General features: G+C 45.5%; 2 protein-coding genes across 2 annotated transcripts in view; both read left to right on the plus strand.

The window, feature by feature from the left end:
- LOC126982354 (uncharacterized) overlaps positions 1–25566 on the plus strand; it is a 52562-nt gene that overhangs the window by 16561 nt on the left and 10435 nt on the right. The window contains exon 2 of the mRNA XM_050834370.1: positions 4243–4304. Within this exon, the coding sequence (XP_050690327.1) occupies positions 4243–4304 (62 nt within the window). The remainder of the gene's footprint in view (positions 1–4242; positions 4305–25566) is intronic.
- LOC126981158 (mucin-2-like) lies at positions 9971–25076 on the plus strand. Its single transcript, XM_050831878.1, has 5 exons — positions 9971–10819; positions 18384–18574; positions 19232–20916; positions 21700–21869; positions 22380–25076. The coding sequence occupies exons 1-5, from the start codon at positions 10814–10816 to the stop codon at positions 24903–24905; spliced, it is 4578 nt and encodes a 1525-aa protein (XP_050687835.1). The 5' UTR covers positions 9971–10813; the 3' UTR covers positions 24906–25076.

Genomic DNA, 25566 nt, shown 5'->3' on the forward strand with positions numbered 1-25566 from the left:
TACGTAGACGGCACAGAAGCAGAAGCAGCAGCAGTCAGGACACATCAGCAGGGTAATGTAAGCAGGTGACTGACTGGGCGACTTGATGCGACCGGTTGAAGGAGAAAAAGGAGGAGGATAAAGTATGTTGTGCAGGATATACATTTAAATATTAACCCGTTTTTGTGAGCGCCTTGAAATAGCGATCCTTCAGGGATAAACTAAATGTGGAAATGACACCAGTTCCCGCTAACGTCTAGGAGGGTATATGACGGTGGTAGTATTTATATAGCAGTAGTAGTAGTAGTAGTAGTAGTGATGGTAGAAGTTGCAGTAGTAACCGAATACCGAGAGAGAGGTGTGTGTACGCATTGTGGGGGGAGGAGGAGGCTAGGAACTCACCTGGGAGCTACTGGGATAGAGCGTTCACCCCCGCCAGGACAGGACAGGACACCCACCAGCGAAGCCACTCGTATGCATTATGTCCTCCCCCTGTCATCAACCCTGGCAGGGGAGGAGGAAGGGAGGGAGGAAGGAGGAGCGGGGAGAGTGGAAAGACAGGGAGGGAGGGAGAGGAGCGGATGGAGGAAGGGGAGGATAAATATGTCCTTTCTGCTCCTGTGTATTCATCTCCTTTCTCTCTTTTCTCCCTTCTTCCCTCTTTCTATCTTTCCCCTTCTCCTGTCTACCGTCTACCCTCTTCTTTCTCTCTTTCCCCCTCACCTTTCTTCCATCTCCCTTCCTATTTCGTTTTTCCCTTCTTCCCTCCTTCTCCACTCTATCCTTTTCTCTTCCTTCTTTGTTCTCCTTTCTCCTGCTTCTTTTCCCTTTCTTCCTTCTCTCTCCTTCCTTCTTTCTTCTTCGTTCTCCTTTCTCCTGCTTCCTTTTCCTTTCTTCCTTATCTTCTTCCTTCTTCCTCCTTCTCCTCTTTCTTCCTCCTCCTTCCCTCCTCCTCTTCTTCCTTTCAGAATCAAGACCAAGCATAAGGTCGCTGATAATATGTTTGTATAATACCAGATCTTAGAGCCTCTCATTCCTCCTCCTCCTCCTCCTCTTCCTCCTCCTCCTCCTCCTCCTTCTCCTCCTTCTCCTCCTCCTCGCAGCTTCGGACAAACCACACGTCATATCAACCAACAACGCATAAAACTCCTTCAGGGATAAACTCTTAAAAGTGGAAAAGACACCACTTCCCTTAAGTTAATCCTCACAAGCATCTCGAGGTTCACACACCAACATATAGTAAGGCTTTCGTAGAGGTTCTGAGCGCTAGTATTTCCTTGGTGGGTAGTTCTATGAGCCTTGTGGTAGACTAACGCACCCACATATAGTAAGGCTTTCGTAGAGGTTCTGAGCGTTGGTATTTCCATGGTGGGTAGTTCTATGAGCCTTGTGGTAGATTGACGCACCCACATATAGTAAGGCTTTCGTAGAGGTTCTGAGCGCTAGTATTTCCTTGGTGGGTAGTTCTATGAGCCTTGTGGTAGATTGACGCACCCACATATAGTAAGGCTTTCGTAGAGGTTCTGAGCGCTAGTATTTCCTTGGTGGGTAGTTCTATGAGCCTTATGGTAGATTGACAAGGCTTATTTCTGCACTGGAGGGTCGTATCACAAGACAAATCGCCTCCCATAAACACATATTTGACAAGGCTTTCGTAGGAGTTGTGGGCATTTCCAGGGGTAACTTTATGACCCTGGTGGTAGTGTGAGTCTTCCTCTGCACCATGAACCTGACGAAACACTCATTAGAACCCGACTGACCCCCTCTTTGACCTTTAGAAATAGCTGATGTGAGAGGCGAAAGTGTTTTATGGCCGTGAATGTAAAAAAAAACTATAATAACCCGATTAATCCTTTTTCTTGTGGCAGTAGAAGTAGTAGTAGTAGTAGTAGTAGTAGTGGTGGTGGTGGTGGATGTCAAAACAGCAATAGAGAAGGGAGAGGAAGGGAAAGGAAGGAAGAAGACGAAGAAGAGGATGAAGGAATAAGACGAAGAAGAGGATGAAGGAATAAGACGAAGGAGAGGACGAGGGAAGAAGACGAAGGAGAGGAGGAAAGAAAAAGACGAAAGAGAGGAGGAAGGAAGAAGAAGGAGAAGAAGAGGATGAAGAAATAAGACGAAGAAGACGAAGGAGGGGATGGAGGAAGGAGACGAATGAGACGATAAAGGAAGGAGACGAATGAGAAGATGCAAGTAAGAGAAAGATGAAAAGAAGATGAACGGTACAGCCTCGCAGCCTCCCAACTTGCCTATCTCTATCTCTTTCTCCCTCTTTACTTTCTCACAGCTTTTACGTCTCATTACCTCCCTCCTCTTTCTCATTCCTCCTCCTCCTCTTCCTCTTCTTCTCCTTCTCCTCCCACTCCTTTTCCTCGTGTTCCCGCCATTCTTTCTCCTCCTCCTCCTCCTCTTTCTCCTTCCAGATATTTACACAAGCCCAGCTCTCATCCCTCCTCCTCCTCCTCCTCCTCCTCCTCCTCCTCCTCCTCCTCCAGGTTGAACGACTCTCCTCGGTCAAGCAACGATCAGACGACCTCCTCTCTCTCTCTCTCTCTCTCTCTCTCACACACACACACACACACACACACAAGCGTTGGACCATGCCAAAAGGTATTTCCTTGTGTGTGTGTGTGTGTGTGTGTGAGAGAGAGAGAGAGAGAGAGAGAGAGAGAGAGAGAGAGAGAGAGAGAGAGAGAGAGAGAGAGAGAGAGAGAGAGTAACAAAAAGCAGACCACATGACCTCTAGAATTAAACCTGCAGGAGAGAGAGAGAGAGAGAGAGAGAGAGAGCATAAGTTGTAGTCTGGACGATGTAATACTCGCCGAGTCATTCCTGGCATCTCTTTTTTTTTCCTTTTCTTTTCTTTACTTTTCTGTGTTGTTCTTTACTTTTTTTTTTTTTGCATTCTTTCTCAAGGCATCATTCAGTCCAGAGCGAGCCGTGAACAGAAGCATTCTCTCTCTCTCTCTCTCTCTCTCTCTCTCTCTCTCTCTCTCTCACACACACACACACACACACACACACACATTTCCTTGTCATTCCCTCTCATTTTCTTCTTTTCTCTTTTCTTCGCTTCTTTTCTTTATCTTTTTCCTTTCCCTTTCCACCCTTTCACTATCTCCTCTTCTTGTTTTTCTTGTTTTCTTTACTTTCGTCTATTGCACTCTTTCATTCTCTCATCCTTTTCTCATTTCCATCATTTTTCTTTCATTTCATCCATTCCACTCTTTCAGCTTATTTGCCTCACTTACACTCCTCAAATCTCCTCTGTTCCACTGGTTTCTATTTTCAATCTTCTCCCTTTCTTCTCCTTCCCTCCACTCTCTTCCATTTTCTTCTCTCCCCTTCCTTTCTCTTTTTATTTTCCTCTCTTTTCCATACTTCTACTTCTTTCCCTCTCAATTGCTTTTAGTTTCTTTATTTCCTTTTCCTTTCCCTTCAGTCCTTCCATTTCATTCCATTTCTATTTCTTCCAATATCTTCTCTTTCCTTCTTGCTTCTCTTTCCTTTCCTTTTCTTTTCTTCCCAGCCACCTCTTCATGTGTGTGTGTGTGTGTGTGTGTGTGTGTGTGTGTGTGTGTGTGTGTGTGTGTATTTGTATGTACGTGGGATACTGAATATATGTCTCATTAATGTTCTGTCTATTGCCACCACCACCACCACCACCACCATCATCACCACCACCACCATCATCACCACCACCACCACCGCCACCATCACCCCCTCTTCTTATCGCCATTATTAGAATCATTATCCCATCATTATTTACTGGTCCGTATACATTATCTACTGTCAGTGTAGCTCATCTTAATTATCATCTCATTATTATTGTCATTATTATTATTATTATTATTATTATTATTATTATTATTATTATTATTATTGTTGTTGTTGTTGTTGTTGTTGTTATTGTTGTTATTAGCCAGGTCGTGAAAGAAACAAAAAAAAGAGTATGCAATGAGACGAGGAAGAAGGAAAGAAGGAAGAGGAAATAGAGAGAGAAGAAAATAAAGAAGAGGAGAAAGAAATATAGACAAAAAGGAAATAAAGAGAATGAAATAAAGAAAAGGAGAAAATGAAGATAAGGAGGCAAGAAAGTCGAAGATAGAAACAAAGAAATAAAGAAAAGAAAAAAATAAAGAAAGAAAGAAGGAAAGAAAAAATCCCACTGTATATCTTTGTATCCCTCTGCCTCTCTTGATGTCTAAATCTGTCTATCTATCTATTCATCTGTATATCTAACTATCTGTCGTCCTCCCACAGGTGATCTCTGCCTCCCTCGCACACACCTGACTGTAGTGACCTCAACTCCACACCCGCCGGAGGTCAGTGACTCGACACACACACACACACACACACACATACATTCATATATTTCAATCACTTTTTCTTGTGTGTTTTTGATGCGTGTTTTTGTTGTTGTTGTTTTTTTCTCTCTTTCCAATTTATTCTTCCTATCAATCACTTTCACTTATAAGTTTAAATTCCTTCTTCTTCCTCTTCTTCTTCGTCGTCATTATTAAAAAACCTGAAATTCTCTTAACTGCTTCCGTGTTGCCTCGCTAAACACACACACACACACACACACACACACACACACACACACACACACACACACACACACACACACACACACACACACACATATTTGACAAGGCTTTCGTAGGAGTTGTCTGTGTGTGTGTGTGTGTGTGTGTGTGTTCATGAACGTGAAAACAAACACCCGACTGATCTCCTTTTCGGCGCCAGGAGGTAGATGAGAGGAAAAGAAAGGGAAAGGAAAAACAGGAAAGAGAAAGGGAAAGTATGAGAAGAGAATGAGAGAGAGAGGAGTGAATGAAAAGAAAAGGAAAGGAAAGAAAAGAGAAAAAGGGAGGAGAAAGGAGATAAAAGGAAAAGGAAGGGAAGGAAATCGAAGGATGAAAAAGAAAAAGGAAAACCGTGGAAGAAATGAAGAGAAAGTGAAAAAAATATGAAAAGAAGGAAAGGGAATAAAGTCGAAGGGATGGAAAGAAAGAAACAATAAAGAAAATAGAATAATTCCTGCCAGTTTTTTTATGTGGGAGGCGGAAACAAAGAAAAGAGGAGAGGAAAGGAAGAGAAGAGAATAGAGTCGATGAGATGAAAGGCGAAAAAAGTTAAACGCTCCTCAGTCGCATTAGAAGCAAAATAAGGCAAGCGGTGATGTTTATGGAAGTCAAGGTGGAGGTGCTGGAGGTGGAGGTAGAGGTGGTAGGGGGTGGTGAAGGTGGAGGTTGCTGAGGAGGTGGTGTTGTGGTGGGGAGAAGGGGCAGAACACGAACCAGGAGCCCCAGAAACATTGAAGGATGATATAAGTTGTGGAAGAGGAGGAGAAGATGGAAGAAATGGGGCTACTTTTGGAAGTGTAAAAGTATAAGATAAAGGGGAAAAGATAATCACGCCTGCCAGTTCTTGATGTGGGAGGCGGAAGCATCTGGGAATATTGAACCGAAGAAAAATTTATACCGAGCTTCCTAGTGGGTGTCAGGTATTCTGGGGCTTATTAATTCACAAACAGGTAAGAGGGAAAGAACAGGTAACTTGAGAGCTGCAGGTGAGAGAGAGAGAGAGAGAGAGAGTGTTAGCATACTAATTCCTGTAAGAGAGAAAGAAAGAAAGAAAGAAAGAAAGAAAGCGGCAAAAAGACAGAAAAAGTGTTAACAATAAATTCGAGTGAGAGAACGAGTTAGAGAGAGAGAGAGAGAGAGAGACTGAAATGTGTTATGTTAATGTAATGTTCTGCTTATTCACGTTGGAAAGGATTTTTTATGTGTGTATAATGTCATTTTCTTACGTCTTAATATTTCTGGCGTGTTCCAATTCATCCGCTCGTTTAATTTGATTTTTTTTAAATTCTGTAATCCATTTCTTTTTGTTTCCATATTTCTTCTTTTTTTTATTTTTTTCCGGTCTTCATATTACTTATTTTAGTGTTAGTATTAAGTCTTTTATTTCCTTTTATTAGTGTTTCTTGTTGTTCTTCTTTTCCTGTTTTTTTCTTGTTTTTAGTAGTAGTAGTAGTAGTAGTAGTAGTAGTAGTAGTAGTAGTAGTTTTCTGAATCGTCGTCTTTTTCCTCATTATTATTATTATTATTATTATTATTATTATTATTATGTATTACTTTCATTATTATTATTATTCATATATTCTTATCGTTATTCTTATTCTTATTGTTGAGTTTAATCTTCCTCTTCCTCCTCCTCCTCCTCCTCCTCCTCCTCCTCCAACTCCATCTCATTCCTCTCCTTCTCCATCTCTTTGTTCATCGCCTCTCTCTCTCTCCCTCTCTCTCTCTCTCTCCCTCTCTCTCCCTCTCTGTCCCTCTCTCCTATTTGCCCTTCCTTTCTCCTTCATTCTACTTTTTGCGTTCAGTCGCCTGTCTCCCCTGCAGCTAATCCAGTGTCTCTCTCTCTCTCTCTCTCTCTCTCTCTCTCTCTCTCTCTCTCTCTCTCTCTCTCTCTCTCTCTCTCTCGCTCTCGCTCTCGCTCTTGCGCTTTCTCCTTTTTTTTGTTCCTCTCCCTTATTTTATTTTTTCTTCTCTTTCTTTTTCTCTATCCGTTCTTTCTTTTTATTGTCTATCTCTCTTTCTCTTTCTTTCTTTATCCCTTTTCATACTCCTTTTTCTTTGTTTCCTCAATCCCTCTCCTTTTTCTTCTTTCATCTTCTTCTTCTTTTTCTTTTTCTTTTTCTTCTTCTTTCATCTTCTTCTTCTTCTTTTTCTTCCTCCTCCTCCTCCTCTTCTCAACACTTTCTCTTCTTCCCTTCTTCCTAGTCACGTGATCGGCCTTCTTCTTCTTCTTCTACTTCTTCTTTCATCTTTTTCTTCTTCTCCTTCTGCATCTTCCTCCTCCTCCTCCTCCTCCTCTTGTCACCACTTTCTCTTCTTCCCTTCTTCCTAGTCACGTGATCGGCCTGGGAAGGGATGAGAAGGAAGTGATGGAAGAGAAGCGAAAGTCATATTTGCTTTGAATTTCTTCTTCTTGTGCTAATTATTCTTTTTTATTTATTTTCCTTTCGTTTCCTTTCGGTGGATTTTTTTTTTTTCGTTTTTTTGTTTAGTTATGTCTTCATTTAATTATTTTTCTCGCGTTTCTACTTTTCGTTGTTGTTGTTTTTCTGGTATTTTTTTTGTCTCATTTTCATCCTTTTTACCATGTTTTCTTTTTTTTTCTTTTCCTTTTTCTCTGGCCCCATTTTTTTCTGTTTTCCTGCTTACGTTTTCAGACTCTTCGGCTTTTTTTTTTTTTACTTTCCTTTGCTCATTCTCATTTCCATTTTCTTTTCTCTCTCTGTCTCTCCCTTTCCCCTCTTTATCTTTTCTTCATTTTCCTCCTCCTTTCCTCTTTTCTTTCCTCTCCTCCTCTTCCTCCTTTCTTACCCGCCTGCATATCCCATCTTGTCTTTCTCTTCCCTCTCTCCCTCTCTCCCTCTCCCTCTTCTCTCTCCTTTCCTCTCCCTCTTCTCTCTCCTTTCCTCCTCTCCCTCCCTCCCTCCATTTACATTTCTCCCTAACCCTTTCTTTTTTTTATTGCCGTTCCTCATTTCCTTCCCTCCCTCCCTTCCTCCTCCTCCTCCTCCCTCACCTCCTCATTCTCTCCTCTCTTTTCTCCCTCCCTACCTCCTCCTCCTCCTCTCTTCAGTCCTTCTCTCCTTTTTCTCCCTTCCTCCTTCCTTCTTTTGTCTCCTTCCCTTCCTTCACGCGCACACACACACACACACACACACACACACACACACACACACACACACACACACACACACACACTTATTTCCCTCCTCACCTTCCCTTTCTTCTCTCCCTTACCATGTTCTCTCCTTCCTTCTCTCCCTCCCTCCTTCCCTACCTACTTCCCTCCTCCTCTGCTTCCTTCCTTCTCTCCCTCAGTTCCTTCTTCTCTCCTTCTCTATCTCTTCCCTCACCACAGTCTTTTTTTTCCTTTTCCTTCTCCTTCTCTCCCTTCTTTCCTCCTCCACTCCCTTCCACTTCCCTCTCTCCCTACTTCCCTCCTTCCCTCCCTCACCAACTCACTCACTCACTCACTCATTGCTTCAACCTCTCCTTCCCTCCCTGTATACCTCACCACTATATAGCTCCTTCCCTCCCTCCCTCCCTCCTCTCCCCCTCCCCCAGTACCCAGCATGCCCCGGGGTCTTCCTCACGCCCGCCAGCACTCAACCCGCGGGAGGAGGAGTGACCTGCGTACGGGACCCGCGCCCTTCCTCCTCCTCCTCCTCCTTCTCCTCCTCCTCCCCCTCCTCCTCCTCGAACTGTTCTGCTTCCTCTTCCTTCTCTTGTTATTTCTCTTCCTACTCTTTCTCCTTCTCCTCCAACTGTTTCCTCCTCCTCCTTCTCCTCATCCTTCTACAACTGCTATTCCTCCTCCTCCTCCTCCTCCTCCTCCTCCTCCTCCTCCTCCTCCTCCTCCTCCTCCTTCTCCTCCATCTGTGATTTCTCTTCTTCCTTCACTTCCTCCTCCTTCAATTTCGGTTCCTCATCCTCCTCCAACTATTCTTCCTCTTCCTCCTTCTCTCATTTCTCTTTCTCCTCTTCTTCTTCGTCCTACACCTATTTATCTTCATTCTTAATTCTTTATCTTTTATTTATCCTATTGCTCCTCATTCTCATTATCTTCCTTCTACTACTACTACTACTACTACTTCTATTTCTATTCTTATTACTATTCCTCCTCATCCTCTTTCTTCCATCCTCCCCTTCTCCTTTCATTCCCTTCTGTTCTTCCTCCTACGCCTGTCTCCTTCTCCTCCTCCTCGCCCCTCATGTCTTATTTCTCTTCCCTCATCTTGTTCTTATTTTCCTGTTTACCTCCTCCTCCTCCTCCTCCTCCTCCGGCAAACGGATTGATTAAATCACTGAACGCAGGCAGCCTAGTAATGAGCCAACAGGCTTTCTGCTGCCTGCTAGTCCATGTTTCCATGTTTCCATGTTTCCTCCTCTCCTTGTTGGGTCTCCTGTCTCCTACAAATTTAATGCTTATCCTGTTTCTGGTTTTCATGTTATTTTATGGCTTTTATTCCTCCTCCTCCTCCTCCTCCTCATCCTCATCCTCCTCCTCCTCCTCCTCCTCCTGCCAACGAAGACAAATAAGCCAGCGGTATTTACGTTGCAAAGAAGATGTCAACTGAACCTTTCTTCGCATTTATATTATTATTATTATTATTATTATTATTATTATTATTATTATTATTATTATTATTATTATTATTATTATATTGTTATTATTATTATCATTATTATTATTATTGGTGGTGGTGGTGGTGGTGTGTGTGTGTGTGTGTTTGTGTGTGTGTGTGTGTGTGTGTGTGTGTGTGTGTGTGTGTGTGTGTGTGTGTGTTACGTCTTCCTCGTTGACAAGACGCTTTTGTTCTTGTTTTTTTATCTTATTATTCTTCGCTTTTTTTCTTCTTTTCCTTTCCTTATGCCTTTCTATTTGCTTCGTCTCTCTCTCTCTCTCTCTCTCTCTCTCTCTCTCTCTCTCTCTCTCTCTCTCTCTCTCTCTCTCTCTCTCTCTCTCTCTCTCTCTCTCTCTCTCTCTCTCTCTCTCTCTCTCTCTCGCATCCTTAATGATGGGAGGAAACAAGGAAAGTGAAAGATGATGCGAGAGAGAGACTGAGAAAGTGAGAGGGAAGGAGGAGGAGGAGGAGGAGGAGGAGGAGGAGGAGGAGGAGGAGGAGGAGGTTAAGAGGAAGGACCAGCTGGGGTTAATGTGTGCAAGGGGTTACGAGGAGGAGGAGGAGGAGGAGGAAGAGGCAAGACTTGTAGATAGGTGGAGCGAAAGGAAAGAGGGAAAAGGAGGAGGGGGAGGAGGAGGAGGAGGAGGAGGAGGAGGAGGAGGAAAGGCACGTGGAGGAGGAAGAGGAGGAATGGGTGGAAAGGCGGGAAGAGGAGGAGGCGGGGTAAAGACTAGAGGAGGAGGAGGAGGAGGAGGAGGAGGAAGAGAGGAACGTCCAGGCTGAAGGCGAGGTAGAAGGAGTCAGTCGGGAGGGAGGGAGCGAGGCGGGAGGCAGCAAGGTGGCGGTAGGTCGCGGACTCGACGCCGACACACAGACACATGCACACATCTGCTCACGCACGTCCTCACGGCGGACACGCACACGAACGCACACGCGGCGCCTCCTTCACCGCCTCGTGTGTGTGTGTGTATGTGTGTGGTGATTAATCTCATGACTTAGAGATTTCAAAGCCTTTTTTAGCCAGAGATTTCGACGCAGATATAAAAAGTTATCCCAGTAACTTCAACGGAGAGCTAAAGAGGAATCCAAGAAGTTTCAACGCAGTGCTAAGAAGTAATCCAAGAGACTTAAACGCTAAGGTATAAAGTAATCCAAGAATTTTTAACGCTGTAGTAAAAAGTTATCCAAGAGCCTTCAACGATAAGATATAAAGTTATCCAAGTGTCGAGGTTGCACTACTCAGAAAATTAACGAAAAGACCGACAGGAAACGAGGAAAAGGACTCAAGACGCTGTGCCGTGCGTGTGTGTATGTGTGCGTGTGTGTATGTGTGCTTCGCTGCGTGCTGACCTCCTGGAGACGCCCGTACGAGGCGTGAAAACTATGTGAATCACGTGAACCAAGACTGCCGTTAATACAGACTTGTTTCTACCTTAATGAGACTACGCTGACCGCTCGCTCGCCAGGAGGGGAAATTTGGACTTTTGCTGCCGGTGGGAGGAAAGGGAAGAGGAGGAGGAGGAGGGACGTGGAAGAAGAGGAAGAAGGAATGAAAGACGTAGATGAAGGAAGATAAAATAAGGAATAAACGTCGGTAGTGGATTTTTCAAGACGCTTTCAATGCAGGTGAGTTTGTTCGTTTGTTTGTTTGAGTGTGTATCTGCCGAGCACACACACACACACACACACACACACACACACACACACACACACACACACACACGTTATTTTATAAGTGTGATGTCAGGGCGTTGGCATTCAAGACTCAGCTCCTGACACACACACACACACACACACACACACACACACACACACACACACACACACACACACGCTCGTTATTAGCCGTCAAAGCCTCATAACCTGTCAGACCACTATCTCTCTCTCTCTCTCTCTCTCTCTCTCTCTCTCTCTCTCTCTCTCTCTCTCTCTCTCTCTCTCTCTCTCTCTCTCTCTCTCTCTCTCTCATTACAGTCATTCCTAGTCAGCTGTTCGTTTCGTGGTGATCGGAATGAACGTTTGGTATTTTTAGTCTCAAAGCAGTAAAACCTGTTCCAACAAGAGTACAAGTGGTGGTGGTGGTGGTGGTGGAGGTGGTGGTGATGTTAATTGGGGTAAAGGATCTGGAAGGATAGTGGTGGTAGCTGTGGTAATAATAATGAGGATGGTAGTGGTGATGAGGGTGGTGGTGGTAGTGGTGATGAGGGTGGTGGTGGTGGTGGTGGTTGTGGTGATGAGGGTGGTGGTGGTGGTAGTGGTGATGAGGGTGGTGGTGGTGGTGGTGGTGGTAGTGGTGGTGGTGGTGGTGGTGGTGGTGGTGATGAGAGTGGTGATGAGGGTGGTGGTGGTGGTGGTGGTAGTGGTGATGAGGGTGGTGGTGGTGGTGGTGACATAATCTCAAATAAATCTAGAAATAAAAAAAAAGGAAAAAATGCTCATGGTCAAGGTAGCCACAAGAGAGAGAGAGAGAGAGAGAGAGAGACTCTAAACAATCACGTCATTTTCTTCACCTTATCTTGTCCTCGCCGCATGCAAGGTCAGCCTCCTCCTCCTCCTCCTCCTCCTCTTCCTCCTCCTCCTCCTTTATCTCAGTGTCATGTCTGTGTCTGTCAATCTGTCTATCCCAATGTGTTTTTTTTTTCTTTCTTTTCTTTTTTTTTTTCATTGCGACTTTTTCTTACTCTCTCTCTCTCTCTCTCTCTCTCTCTCTCTCTCTCTCTCTCTCTCTCTCTCTCTCTCTCTCTCTCTCTCTCTCTCTCTCTCTCTCTCTCTCTCTCTCTTTCCTCCTCCTCCTCCTCCTCCTCGTCATCCTTATCCTCATTCTCCCTCTCCTTCCTTTCCTCCTCTCTTCTCTCCGTTCTTTTATTCCTCCTTTTCTTCATGTTTGTCTTCTTCTCCGTTCTTTCCATTCTCCCTTACTTCTCTTTTTTTTTCTTTTCATCGCCAAGCCCTCTTTGTTATCCCATTTTTCCCCTCCTCCTCCTCCTCCTCCTCCTCCTCCTCGCTGACCCTGACCGCCGTCTGGAGGGTCACCACACGGAGCTGGCAACACTGCACTCCAGGGTGACGGCCACGAAGCAGCTTGTAATGTGTTCTGAATGCCCCCCCCCTCTCTCTCTCTCTCTCTCTCTCTCTCTCTCTCTCTCTCTCTCTCTCTCTCTCTCTCTCTCTCTCTCTCTCTCTCTCTCTCTCAAGTACTCTGAAAACCTTAATGATCTTATTTTTTTTTTCCTTTTTCGTAAACTCAACTATTTATTTTCTTTCTTTTCTTATTGAGCTTCATTTTTCTTCATTGCTCTCTTTGCTTGTTTTTTTTTTCTTTCTTGCTTTTTTTTCTTTCTTTCAGTATTGTCTTAATTTTGCCTCGCTAACTCAACTGGTATTTTGTTTCTTTTTCGTAATTTTGTTTTCTTCATTTCTTTCTTTTTTCCATCAATTTTTTTCTCTCTCTACCTCTCTTTCCACTCTTCCGATTCACTCCCTCTCACTTTCCCTTCCATTTCAATCTCATTTCCACGCTCATGGCTTTCAATTTCATTAACTCTGCGTCTTCATTTCCCTTCCTGTTTCCTCCATTTCCTCCCCCTCTTCCTCCCCTCATCCTATCTCACCTTCCCTCCTCCCCTCCCCTTACCTTCATTTCCTCTCTCTCTCATTTCCCTCTCCCTCATTTCTCTTTTCTTCCCATCCATTATCTTTCCATTAATATTCTTCTCCGTGTCCTTTGCCCCTTCTTTGTCCTTCACCTTCCCTCATTGTCCGCCAATCATCATATTTTCCCTCTTCTTTATATTCTAATTAATATTCCTTTGTGTCTATTATGTTTATTGCTTCTGCGTGTTATTCTGTTTGCTCTTTCCCTTTCATCTTCTTCCTTTCTTCCCCTTCTTCTTCTTTCTAGCTTGTTGTTTTGTTTCTCATCCCCTTTTCTTCCTCTCTACTTGTTTACTTGTTTATCCTCCTTCTCTTTCCTCCCTCTTCGGTTTTCACCTTTCCTTCCTTCATCTTCTTCCTTTTTCCCTCTACTCCTTTTTCTTCTCCTTCTCTTTCCCTTCTTCTATATCTTTATCTTTTCTTTCTCTCCTCCTTCCCTCCAGTTCAGTCGCTCTCATCTTCTTTTCTTTCATCTCCTTTCCCTTTCATCCACTTATTATCTTGCTTCTCTCTCGCTTCTCCTCTTACTCCTTCTTCTCTCCTCTCTTCGTTCATTTATTCCCCGTTTATTTCTTTTCTCCTTTACTTCTTTGACTCTCCTTTACTAGGCATTTTTGTTTCTCCTTCTCTTACTCCTCCTCCTTCTCTTCCTCCATATCATCCTCATCATCACCTTCTTCTTCCTCCTCCTCCTCCTCCCTTTTTTCCTTCTCCTGTTCCTTTCATGGTCATCATTATCCTCTTTTTAGTTTGTTCAAGCAGTAGTAATTCTCTCTCTCTCTCTCTCTCTCTCTCTCTCTCTCTCTCTCTCTCTCTCTCTCTCTCTCTCTCTCTCTCTCTCTCTCTCTCTCTCTCTCTCTCTCTCTCTCTCTCTCTCTCTCTCTCTCTCTCACACACACACACACACACACACACACACACACACACATCTTACAGTAACATCTTCATTTTTTTTTTCCAGACCAACACACTTTCTCACGCCCAAAACCGCAACCTCCTCCTTCTCCTCCTCCACTTCTCTCTAAATGAAACCGCAACCTCCATCTCTCTCTCTCTCTCTCTCTCTCTCTCTCTCTCTCTCTCTCTCTCTCTCTCTCTCTCTCTCTCTCTCTCTCTCTCTCTCTCTCTCTCTCTCTCTCTCTCTCTCTTTATATTACGCCTTAAATTTCGTGAGTTTTATGTGAGGGGGAAGAGGTATGTGTGTGTGTGTGTGTGTGTGTGTGTGTGTGTGTGCGCGTTATATTCATTCGATTTTCTGAGGAATTTATTCAACCACAATTCCTTTTCTTTTGTCTTTTCTTCCTTTTTTCTTTTGATGGATGTGACCAGAGGACTGTTAGGTCAATATTTTACTTCAGTCTCCGGTTAAAAAAAAAGATGGCTCCGTTTTCTGTTTCTTTTGTTTGATGTATTTTTCACTGACCAAGAAAATAAAGTAAATACAGAAGTCATGGCAGTTTTTGTGTTTGTCTGTCTGTCTGTTTTCTGGCATTTCCGTTGTCCGTTCGTTTTGTGTGTGTGTGTGTGTGTGTGTGTGTGTGTGTGTGTGTGTGTGTGTGTGTGTATGGAGGAGGGGATATAAAATTCTGAACTTGTCTCCTCCTCCTCCTCCTCCTCCTCCTCCTCCCATAAGTAGTCACGCTTTTTATTTTATCAAGGGGTCATGTTTGTTGGACCGTGTGTGTGTGTGTGTGTGTGTGTGTGTGTGTGTGTGTGTGTGTGTGTGTGTGTGTGTGTGTGTGTGTGTGTGTGTGTGTGTGTGTGTGTGTGTGTGTGTGTGTGTGTGTGTGTGTGTGTGTGTGTTGACTGATTAATCTTTTTTTTAATGTCTTTTTTATGGCTGGGACGGAGGAGGAGGAGGAGGAGGAGGAGGAGGAGGAGGAGGAAGAGGGATTCATGCAAGACTGGTGAGAGGGAAGAAGAAGAAGAAGAAGTAGGAGAAAGTGAGGAAGAGGAAGAAATTGGGTATTATTGAGAGAGAGAGAGAGAGAGAGAGAGAGAGAGAGAAGGCTGAAAGGGAAGTAAATAGAAAGGGAATGACGGAGGAGAAAAGAGAGGGAGGCATGGAGGGAAGGGAAGAGGGGGAGCGATGAGTTGGAAAATCGTGGAGAGAGAGAGAGAGAGAGAGAGAGAGAGAGAGAGATTACGGTAGTAGATGCCTATTGACAATACTGACTCATTTGCAGGCGTTTAACCTCTACTCCTCTTCCTCCTCCTCTTCTTCCTTCTCCTCCTCCTCCTCCTCCTCCTCCTCCTCCTCCTCATTATCCTCTCCTCCTCCTCCTCTCCCTCCTCCTCTCCTCCTGTCAAACAATCCTGGAACAATTTTGGGGGTAAATCGTAATGCAAAAAAACATCAAATTCTTTAAATGAAACGCGTTGAAAAAAAAACTCATTCTAAAAGTCATCATTCAGTTTCAAAATCATTCTGGAAATCATTAAAGAAAATTCGGTATAAAAATCAATCCCTATAAAAACTCATTAATAAAAGCGTTATTCGTCTTTACCTCGTTGGGGGACGGAAGTGACTTTGCAGCGTTGTCTCACTTACGAACAACAACAAGCAGGTTTAGATTAATCTGTTTTGCCGGTCACTGAAGAAAGGACGAAAAGATAGATGCTCCTCCTCCTCTTAGTCCTCCTCCTCCTCCTCCTCCTCCTCCTCTTTTTCTTCTTCTACTCTCAATGTCACCTCTCGCACCTTCAACGAAAGTCACCTCTCACGCCCACAGGTAAAAGGAAAAGAAAAAAGAAAAAAACGCCCCTCCCCTTAGTACTGTCCCGTTGCCCACTCACACCCCCACTCACTCCCACTCCCCCCCTCCCCCCACATACGTCAGGAAAGGGCAGCGCCAAGAGTGTGTTGAGGGCGGTTGAGTTCGTGACACTAGAGAGAGAGAGAGAGAGAGAGAGAGAGAAACATTTATGACTGAAAGACAGTCGTGTGTGTGTGTGTGTGTGTGTGTGTGTGTGTGTGTGTGTGTGTGTGTGTGTGTGTGTGTGTGTGTGTACGTACATTCACCCCTGTGGCCCCTTTCACTGAGGGGGGGGAGGGGGGGGTCGATCACTTTTGTTTTTCTTCCTCTTTCTTTTTATTTTCTTCGACACAAAATTCATCTTTTAACTCTTGCCGCCAATCTGAATCTCTCTCTCTCTCTCTCTCTCTCTCTCTCTCTCTCTCTCTCTCTCTCTCTCTCTCTCTCTCTCTCTCTCTCTCTCTCTCTCTCTCTCTCTCTCTCTCTCTCTCTCTCTCTCTCTCTCTCTCTCTCTCTCTCTCTCTCTCTCTCTCTCTCTCTCTCTCTCTCTCTCTCTCAACCCGTTTAGTGGCAAAAAAAAACAGGCTGGATTTTCTGTTGTAATGGTGATAGTTGGAATGACCTAATCTTCCTTTTACTTATTATATCATCAGCAAGACTCTTCTACTAATATATTGTGAGGCCTCTTTTTGTCTGTCTGCCTGTCTGTCTGTATGTATGTATGAATGTATGCATGTTTGTTTGTTTGTCTGTATGTCTATCTGTCTGTCTGTCTGTCTGTGTCTGTGTCTGTCTCTTTGTCTGTCTGTGTATGTCTCTTTGTCTGTCTGTCTGTGTCTGTCTCTTTGTCTGTGTCTCTGTCTGTCTCTTTGTCTGTCTGTGTCTGTCTCTTTGTCTGTCTGTGTCTGTCTGTCTGTGTCTGTCTCTTTGTCTGTCTTCTGTCTCTCCGTCTGTCTCTTTATCTGTCTTCTGTCTGTCTGTCTGTCCGTCGGTCTGTCTGTCAGTCTTCTTTAAATAAATGTTTTGACAGAGAGACGGAAGTGTTTTTTTTTTTTCTGGCAACGATGATTATTGCAACGAGTGATCTTTTTCGCAGTTTATTTTTGCAGATCTTTTCGCATATCATTGATTTCTTGTTCATTCTATAAAATCAGATTCGTCGTTGTTTTCCTTTTTCCTCTTTCCGTGAATAAACGTCGTGAAAAGATTAAATTTTCCGGCAACGATGATTATTGCGACGAGGGATTTTGTTTTCTTTTACAGTTTATTTCTGCAGATCTTTTCGCTTATCATTTAACTCTTGTTCACTCGCTCTCGGTTCCTTTTTTCCTTTTGATTGACATTTAACAAGGATAACATTGGCCAATGAGTATCTTTAATATTTGTGCCGTTCTAAGTTTGTATGCATTTAAAACTCTTATTAACAGTCTGTAATAAAGCCAGATTTTATTTTTACTTTCTTTGTTTTTTTTTTGCATTCCTTCGAAACTCGTATTAATTTTCTCCTAAAACCAGAATCTTGACCTATTTTTCTTTTCCTCTTTTTCTCCTTCTTCTTATATATACACGTTCGTAATGAGAGGTTCAGCTTTGTGTGTGTGTGTGTGTGTGTGTGTGTGTGTGTGTGTGTGTGTGTGTGTGTGTGTCTTTTTCTTTTCTTCTTATATATACACGTTCGTAATGAGAGGTTCAGCTTTGTGTGTGTGTGTGTGTGTGTGTGTGTGTGTGTGTGTGTGTGTGTGTGTTGTATGTCAGTGATTTCCAGTGATTATGTTTGAAACGGATTGCCTTTCTTTGCTTTTTCTGTCTTTTTTATCTTTGCTTTATCATATTATTTGTTTTCTCTTCTTTCTTATCTTTTATCAACAACTATTTTTGCATTCTTAAAACCTGAAGTCTCCCCTTTTTTTGGTTTTCCTTCTTCTTCACGTTGGCTTTATTTCTCTAGTCTTTCATCTGCTTCTATCTTCTTGATCTTATTCATTTTTCTCTATTCTTTTATCCTTTATCAGTCGTTCTCTTTACATTTTAATCTTCAAAAGTCTCCCCTTCTGTTTTGTTTATCAGTCGTTCTCTTTACATTTTAATCTTCAAAAGTCTCCCCTTCTGTTTTGTTTTGTTTGGTTTTCTTTGCCTCCTTCATCTCTGCATATTATTTTTTTATCGTAATGAAATCAGCCGAGTTGTAATGGTAACTTTTTTTTATATATTATCTCAATCTGTTCTTTTCATCTTTCATTTAATTTGATATACACGTAAACTCGCTTCCTTTCATATTTAAATCATCATTCCTTACATGTTATCATCAACCTTTTTCTGTTGTCTTATTATGAGGATTTTTTTTTGTTAACTTATTTGTTCGTTTTTGTTTTTGTTTTCTCTCATATGATGCGTTGTGATTTTCTTTGTTTATCGCTTGTTCAAAGTTAACGATCTATATTAACTTTATTTCTTAGGTTTTCTTTTTTATTTGATACGTTGTTATTTTCTTTATCATCGTCTGTAATGCTAACTCTTTATATTCTTTATTCTTCATGTTGTTGTTGTTTTTTACAGATGATACGTTGTTATTTTCTTTCTTTACTGTCTATGTAATGCCAAACAATTTAATACTAACTCTATTCTTCTTTTTTTGCATATGTTGTTTTCTTTAGTATTATCCGTAATGCTAACTCTTCATATTAACTTTATTCTTCGTGGGTTATTTTTTATATGATACATTATTATTTTTTTATTGTTTGTTTGTTTATTGTAATGCTGATAATTTTGTTCTTCCCCAGGGGCGGCGGCGGCGTTGGTGGTGGTGGTGGGGGTGGTGGGCGGTGGTGGTGGTGGTGGCGGCGGCGGCGGAGAGGGAGCACACGCAGGAGGGGGATGAGAGGGGTCGACGATCCCCCTCTCAACCACGCCTGCATGACCCCTCCTCCTCCTCCTCCTCCTCTTTGTCCCCCTCGTTCTCGTTCTCTTACTGGTGAGTAGAGGTTACTTAGGGTCCTCCTCCTCCTATCCCTATTCCTACTCCTTTAACTTCTTAGTCTATAGTTTTAATAATGAAAGTAGTAGTAGTAGTAGTAGTAGTAGTAGTAATAATGATAATGATAATAACCACTTATAATCATTGGGGTTTTTTTCTAAATCATTATTATTTTATTTTCCTCTAATAAAATGCACTTCTCTCACTTCTTCATCATCCTTTTCCTCCTCCTCCTCCTCCCCATCATCATCATCATCATCATCATCATCCTTCACACCTCTTTAGTAAGCCTCACAAGCCACCAAAAGTCATCCTCCACAAACACAACCAGTAACACAAAACATTCACCGGGAAGCACAAAGCAAAGTTGGGGGCATACTCTTACCTGCGCGTGGCAAGGTGTTCATCTCCGTCACTCTGCCCACATCAACTATTTCTAAAGGTCAAAGAGGGGGTCAGTCGGGTTTTAATGAGTGTTTCTTTAGGTTCATTGTACAAAAGAAGGGTCAAACTCTCACCAGGGTCATAAAACTACTCCTGGAAATGCCCAAAACTCATACGAAAGCCTTGTCAAATTTGTGTTCTTGGGCGACGCAATGTTTTATAATACGACCCACAGTGTACATCCCTGTTCATTTTCTCCTCTCCTTCCAGGCCCTCGAAGATGCCTCTGGAACACGCTCGGCCTCCAGACACCAAGGACGAGAGGGATGAGGATGAGGGACACACCTCGCACCAACACCCTCCTCCTCCACCCACTCCTCTCATGGATCTCTCTTCGTTCTTGAGTACCAGCGCTTCAGGTCTTCCCGGATTAGACAAGGACACGTTTCTGGGCTCTGAGGGAAAGGAGAAACGAAACGGACTGACTAAAGACTTGTTGAAATTGAGTCAGGAGGAAAAGAAACCTCATGGGCAGCTGAAGGACTCGCTGGCATTGAGTAAGAAGACGAAGCAGAAAGAGGAATCGGTTCGTGGACATTCTGGAAGGAAGAGCTCTCGGGGGAAGAATAAACAGGAAGGACTAACTCAGAAATCACCGGCATTGAGTCCACAGAAAGAGAAACCTCATGTGGTGGCTAAGGACTCGCCGGTAAAGAGTACGAAGACGAAACTGAAGGAGGAGTCGGTTCGTGGACATTCTGGAAGGAAGAGCTCTCGGGGGAAGAATAAACAGGGAGGACTAACTCAGAAACCACCGGCATTGAGTCCAAAGGAAAAGAAGTCTAATGGGGTGGCTAAGAACTCGCCGGTAAAGAGTACGAAGACGAAACTGAAGGAGGAGTCGGTTCTTAGACAATTTGAGGGGTGGATTTCTCTGGGGAAAGGGATATTGAACGTACTACCGGACTCGCCGGGATTGAATATGACGAAGCAAATAATAGAATCAGTTCATGGACATTTGAGGAAGTTAAAACCTATTGCTAAGCCGATTTCTGAGTATGTTACGAACTCGCTAGGAGACAAGAGGAAGCAGGAAGACAGCGAGGAGAAACTGAAGAAGAAGAACAAGAACAAGGAAGTTAGAGAGAGTATGCAAGAGGACAGTGAGAAGCAGGACCTAAAGACAGAGATAAGGAAGGAATATGAGAAGGAGAAATTGGATAATGAGAACCAGGACCTAAAGACGGAGATAAGGAAGGGATATGAGAAGAAGGAGAAGTTGGATAGTGACAAGCCATCAACCCACCCCAAGAAGGAGAGTAAAAATTATAATCCTTCCGAAATGAACGACAAGAAAACTCAACACAGCAAAGATAAGATGACGAAAGGAAGAAAAGGAAAAGGTGAAGGCAAGAAGCCGAAACCCAAAAGACTGAACCACGAGGAAACGGAGAAGGAGGAGAAGGAGAAAGAGGAGGAGGAAGCAACGTCTCTCCATCCCTTCTTCAGTGCCTTCGTCAAGAGGAAAGATGGCCTAGAGAGGAGGAGAGTCACAAGGAGAACTCGGGCCATTGATGCGCGCTCTTCCTCCTCCTCCTCCTTTTCCTCTTCTGCGAATCTTCCCGTGGAGCACAGAGGAGGACCAGAGCCACTCGATCTCTCCTCCCTTCCCGCCGAACACCGAATCAACTCCATACTACTAAGACAACCACCACCATCATCACCATCACCACCACCAAACTCCCCAATAGGACCTCAACCACCACCATCATGGCTTATATCAACACCACAAACAGCAACACCACCAGCGCCAGTAGGACCCCCAGCACCACCACCAATTCGCCCGACAGGACCACCACCACTACCACCTTCACCTCCATCACCGCCACCGCCAACACCAGCACCACCACCGGCAACTCTCCCCTACCACTATCAACACCACGATCATAAGACAGGTAAGTGATGGTGTTTATTTAATTGGTGATGTGTAAGTAGGTGTAGTTGGGGGCATACACTATAGCTGCGCGTGGCCTCAGTGCTCATCTCTGTCGCATTGCCCCATGAGTCTGTGGGCTGTCTGTGTCTCCTCCTCTTCCTCTTCCTATACTTCTCCTCCTCCTCCTACTTCTCCTCGTCCAACCTTTACCTTCCTCCTATTCTTCCTCCTCCCCTCATCTTTTCTTTATATATTTCTCCTCTTCCAACCTATCATCTTTTTTCCCATTCCTCTTCTTCCTTACCCTCGTTTTCCTTATCCTTTTCCTCCTCCCACCCTTCATCTTCTCATCTCTCTCTTATTCCTCCTTCCCTACACTTTCCTTCCTCCAGTTCTAATCCTCCATCCCCTTCTCTTCCTCCTCCTTCTCCTCCGCTTACCTCTCATCTTCTTATTCCTCTTCCTCTACTCATCTTTCTCCTATTCTTCCTCCACTTACCCTTCGTCTTCTTCTGATTCCTCCTCCTCCTCCTCCTCCAACTCTCGTTTTCCTCCTCCTTCTCCTACCCCTTCTCGTCCTCGTCTTTTCCTCCTTCTACTTCTCTTCCTTAACCTTCATCTTCCTTCATTCTCCTTCTCCTACTTCTCATCTTCCTCCTATTCCTCCTCCTCTTCCTCCTAATCCCTTCCTTCTATTCCTCCTCCTCCTCCTCCTAACCCTCACCATCCCCCTAATCATCCTCCTTCCTTTCACCATCCCCCTCCTTTACCCCTCTTCTACCATCCTTCGCGTATCCTTCAGGAGTCTACGTCTTCGGCTACGGGGACGGGCAGCAGTGGCGGCACGAGGAGCGGGGACCCGAGGGCGTAGTGAGGGGCGCTTACGGCTGGCGGGACGAAGACGGGAAGCAGCATGAGACCTTCTTCGTCGCCGACTCCTCCGGGTACAAACTGGTGCCGAAGGAGAAGCAGGTGAGGGGAGGTTGGGTGAAGGAGGGAGGGAGTTGTTGTTGTTGTTGTTGTTGTTGTTGTTGTTGTTGTTGTTTTTACAGCAGAGGAGTCAGCTCAAGGGCATAAAAAAAGTAACAAATATTAAAAAAAAAAAAAAGTCCGATACTCAATGGATGGAAGGAGGGATCGAAAGGAAAGAAAGGAAGGAAGGAAGGAAGGAAGGAAAGAGAATAGTAGAGAAAGAAAGAAAGAAGGAAGGAAGGAAGAAAGGGAAAGGAAGGGAAGAAAGAAAGGCGAGGAAAGGATAGATAGGAATAGAGAGAGAGAAAAAAAGAAAAGAAAGAAAGCAAGATAAAGAACAAGACTAAATAAATAAATAAATAAATAGGAAGTCGATGGGTAGATAGGTAGGAGAGAGAGAGAGAGAGAGAGAGAGAGAGAGAGAGAAATTAGTACCGATTTCTTTTGTTATTTCGTATATTTTTTGTTACTTTTTTTTGTCATTCATTTTCTTCTTCTTCTCTTTTTCAGGTTTGGTTGTACGGTCCACCAGACAACATCCCTTTTTACTCTTCTCCCTCCTCCTCCTCCTCTTCCTCTTCCTCTTCCTCCTCCTCCTCCTCCTCTCCCTCTTCCTCTTCCTTACGACGTGCTGACCTTCCTTCCGCCAACCAGTTAATCAAATTTCCTTCTTCATCTGCTGTATTTTCCTCCACTTCATTCACTCCACTTATCTCTCTTCCCTCCTCCTCCACCTCCCCCACCTCCTCCTCCTCATCATCATCCACCTCCTCCTCCTCCTCCTCAACCTCCTCCTTCTCCTCCTCTTCCACCGCATCCTCCACTCCTACCTCCTTCACCACCACCTCAAGAAAACCAAGTACCACCACCTCCACTACCACCACCACTACCACGAAGCCCCCTACCACTACCACCACCACTACCACGAAGCCCCCTACCACTACCACCACCACTACCACGAAGCCCCCTACCACCACCACCACTACTACCACGAAGCCCCCTACCACCACCACCACCACTACCACGAACCCCCCTACCATCACCACTACGACTCCTACTACTACTACCACTACTTCTACCACCACCAAACCACCACCAACCACTACCACCACCACTACCCCACCACCCCCACCAGCTACCACTACCACTACAACAAGGAGACCCCCCACCACTACCACTAGTACCACTACTCCACCGCCCCCACCACCAACCACTACTACTACCACTACTCCGTCTCCACCACCTACCACTACTACTGCTATTACTACTACTACCACAACAAGGAGACCCCCCACGACCACTACTACTACTACCACCACCACGCCAAGAACAACCCCATTCACTACATCCCCTACGACACCACCTACTACTACTACTACTACTACTACTACTACTACTGCTACCACCACTACCACTACACCACCCACTCCTATCACACCTATAATCCTTCCTATCGTCTTCCCCACCTTCCCCGCCCCGCCTCTTGTTGCCGCTAACCTCATCACCACCACCACCGCCGCCACTAAAACCACCAAACCCACCACTGCTACATCCACCACCTCCACCACCACTGCCCCCACAACCACCACCACCACTACAAGCCCCACTTCATCTCCCACTTATCCTGCCAGTGACACCATATCCACCAACAACAACACCTCCACCAACACCAACACCAACACCAACACCTCCACCCCAGCACCAAGTGGAGAGGAGGAGGAGTCCTCTGTCGCCACGGGCCGCCCCCCCATCGCCTACCCCCTGCCCCCTCGACCCAACCCGTGGCTCAGACCCCCAGACAGGCCCACCAAGCCCCTCCCCAGCCCCTTCCGCCCCGTCAATCAGCCCCGCCCCACGCGCTACCGCCCGCCGCGCCCTCTCAGGCCCTTGCTGGACCTCCTGGGGCTGCCCCGACGCCGCTACAGACCCCGCCCCAGGCCGCCCTACCCCGAGACGCTGGAGGTGCCCCGGGGTGACGAGGAGGAGGAGAAAGAGGAAGAAGAGACAGAGGAGGATGAAGAGATGGAGGAGGATAATTTAATTGATCACTCCAAGGTCACGTCGCAGCGCCGCCCCGCCCCGCGGCCGCGGCCTGGCAGCGCTGAGGCCCCAGCGACGCCCCTCGACAGTCAGCCGTCAGAGTCGAGTCCTGAAAGACTCATGGACAACTTGTTGTCGCTGCTGCAGGGCGCTAACGACTACGACAGCTACGCCGCCGGGTCTCAGCCCGACGCCCCTGCCTGGAGCGCCTTCTACCCTTACCGATACCCGGACCGCCGACAGCCGCTCCCCGACAACCCTTACCTCTCTGCTTATTCCATCCCACGACCCGGCGGTTCTTTTGTGTGGGGCGACGCGCCACCGCCGCCGGGGCCACAGCCCAGCCAATTTCCTATGGACTACGCCTTCCTGGACGACTACTCGCCCCTCGGGGCCGAGTCTGACTATTTACTCTTCCCTCAAGACGAAGACGACAACTATCCGCCCATCGGCAGCAACCTGGTGGCTTCACCCGGCCGCCCTAGACCCCCCGGCAGCGCCACGCCCACAAGTCAGCCCGTCAGCTTGAGACGGCCGCCGGGTGAGGCTGTGGAGAACGCCGTGATGACTCCCGAAGGCTCGCCTTTCAACGCCGCTGTAAACTCTCAAGCTCTCTCTGCAAACTCAGGCCTGAACAATGAATTGGCTCAGGAGGGCCCAGGAACCCCCAGCCTGACCACGACCACTGAAGAGGACGAGGCCATGCTGGCCACGACCTTGGGCGCCGCCCCAACTAATGAACAGACGGACGCCCAACACACCTCGCCTTCACCAGCACCGCAGGCAGTTCCGCAACCCCCCGCCACTACTACCAAAACCGCTGTCGCCACCACCCTCGCCCCCGCCGCTCCTAACACCACCACCCCCACCGCGCCTGCTTCCGCCCCCACCCTGCCGCCTTCACAAAGCAGCTTCTGGACGGACATCCTACGCCGCATCTACAACCTGCCGGGCCTCGTGCCTCACTCACGCCCGCTGCGGCCCGTCTTACAGTGAGGCGCCGCAGCCCAATCCGCAGCCCAGCCGCCGCGCCGTCCTCATGTGGTGCGGCCGCGTCTGTCCTGCACCGCCGCCACGCCCCGGGCATTACCTAGGCTAAGAGCGAGGCGCCGCAAGCGTCTCGAGCACCGCGTAGTGGATGACAAATAAATGCAAAGCTTTCTGGAAAACTGGGACGTTCATTTCTATGTTAGTGACAACCTATGTGCGTAATCTACTTACACACACACACACACACACACACACACACACACACACACACACACACACACACACACACACACACAAACTAATTGCCCATTCTGTGCCTCTTCTAAAAAGTCGAGACTGGTGAGTATCAGCATCCGGTTCACAGGTATGCACAGCGACACACCTGGAGAGAGAGAGAGAGAGAGAGAGAGAGAGAGAGAGAGAGAGAGAGAGAGAGAGATTTGGCTTCAGCAGGCGAAACATATAAGTAAACAAATATAACTAGTATAATAACGAAGCCCAAGTCCAACGAGCCAAAACTCCCATACGGGCCTCGTGCATAAATACGATGTTAAGGAGCAATCGTAGTGTATCAGTTTAAACAAATATGACCCATACACACACGTCCACGCACACACATACAGTCTACATATATACATATATACGCGTATATATGGACACATGTACC

The sequence above is a fragment of the Eriocheir sinensis genome, chromosome 4, assembly GCF_024679095.1.
Source record: "Eriocheir sinensis breed Jianghai 21 chromosome 4, ASM2467909v1, whole genome shotgun sequence".
NCBI lineage: Eukaryota > Metazoa > Arthropoda > Malacostraca > Decapoda > Varunidae > Eriocheir > Eriocheir sinensis.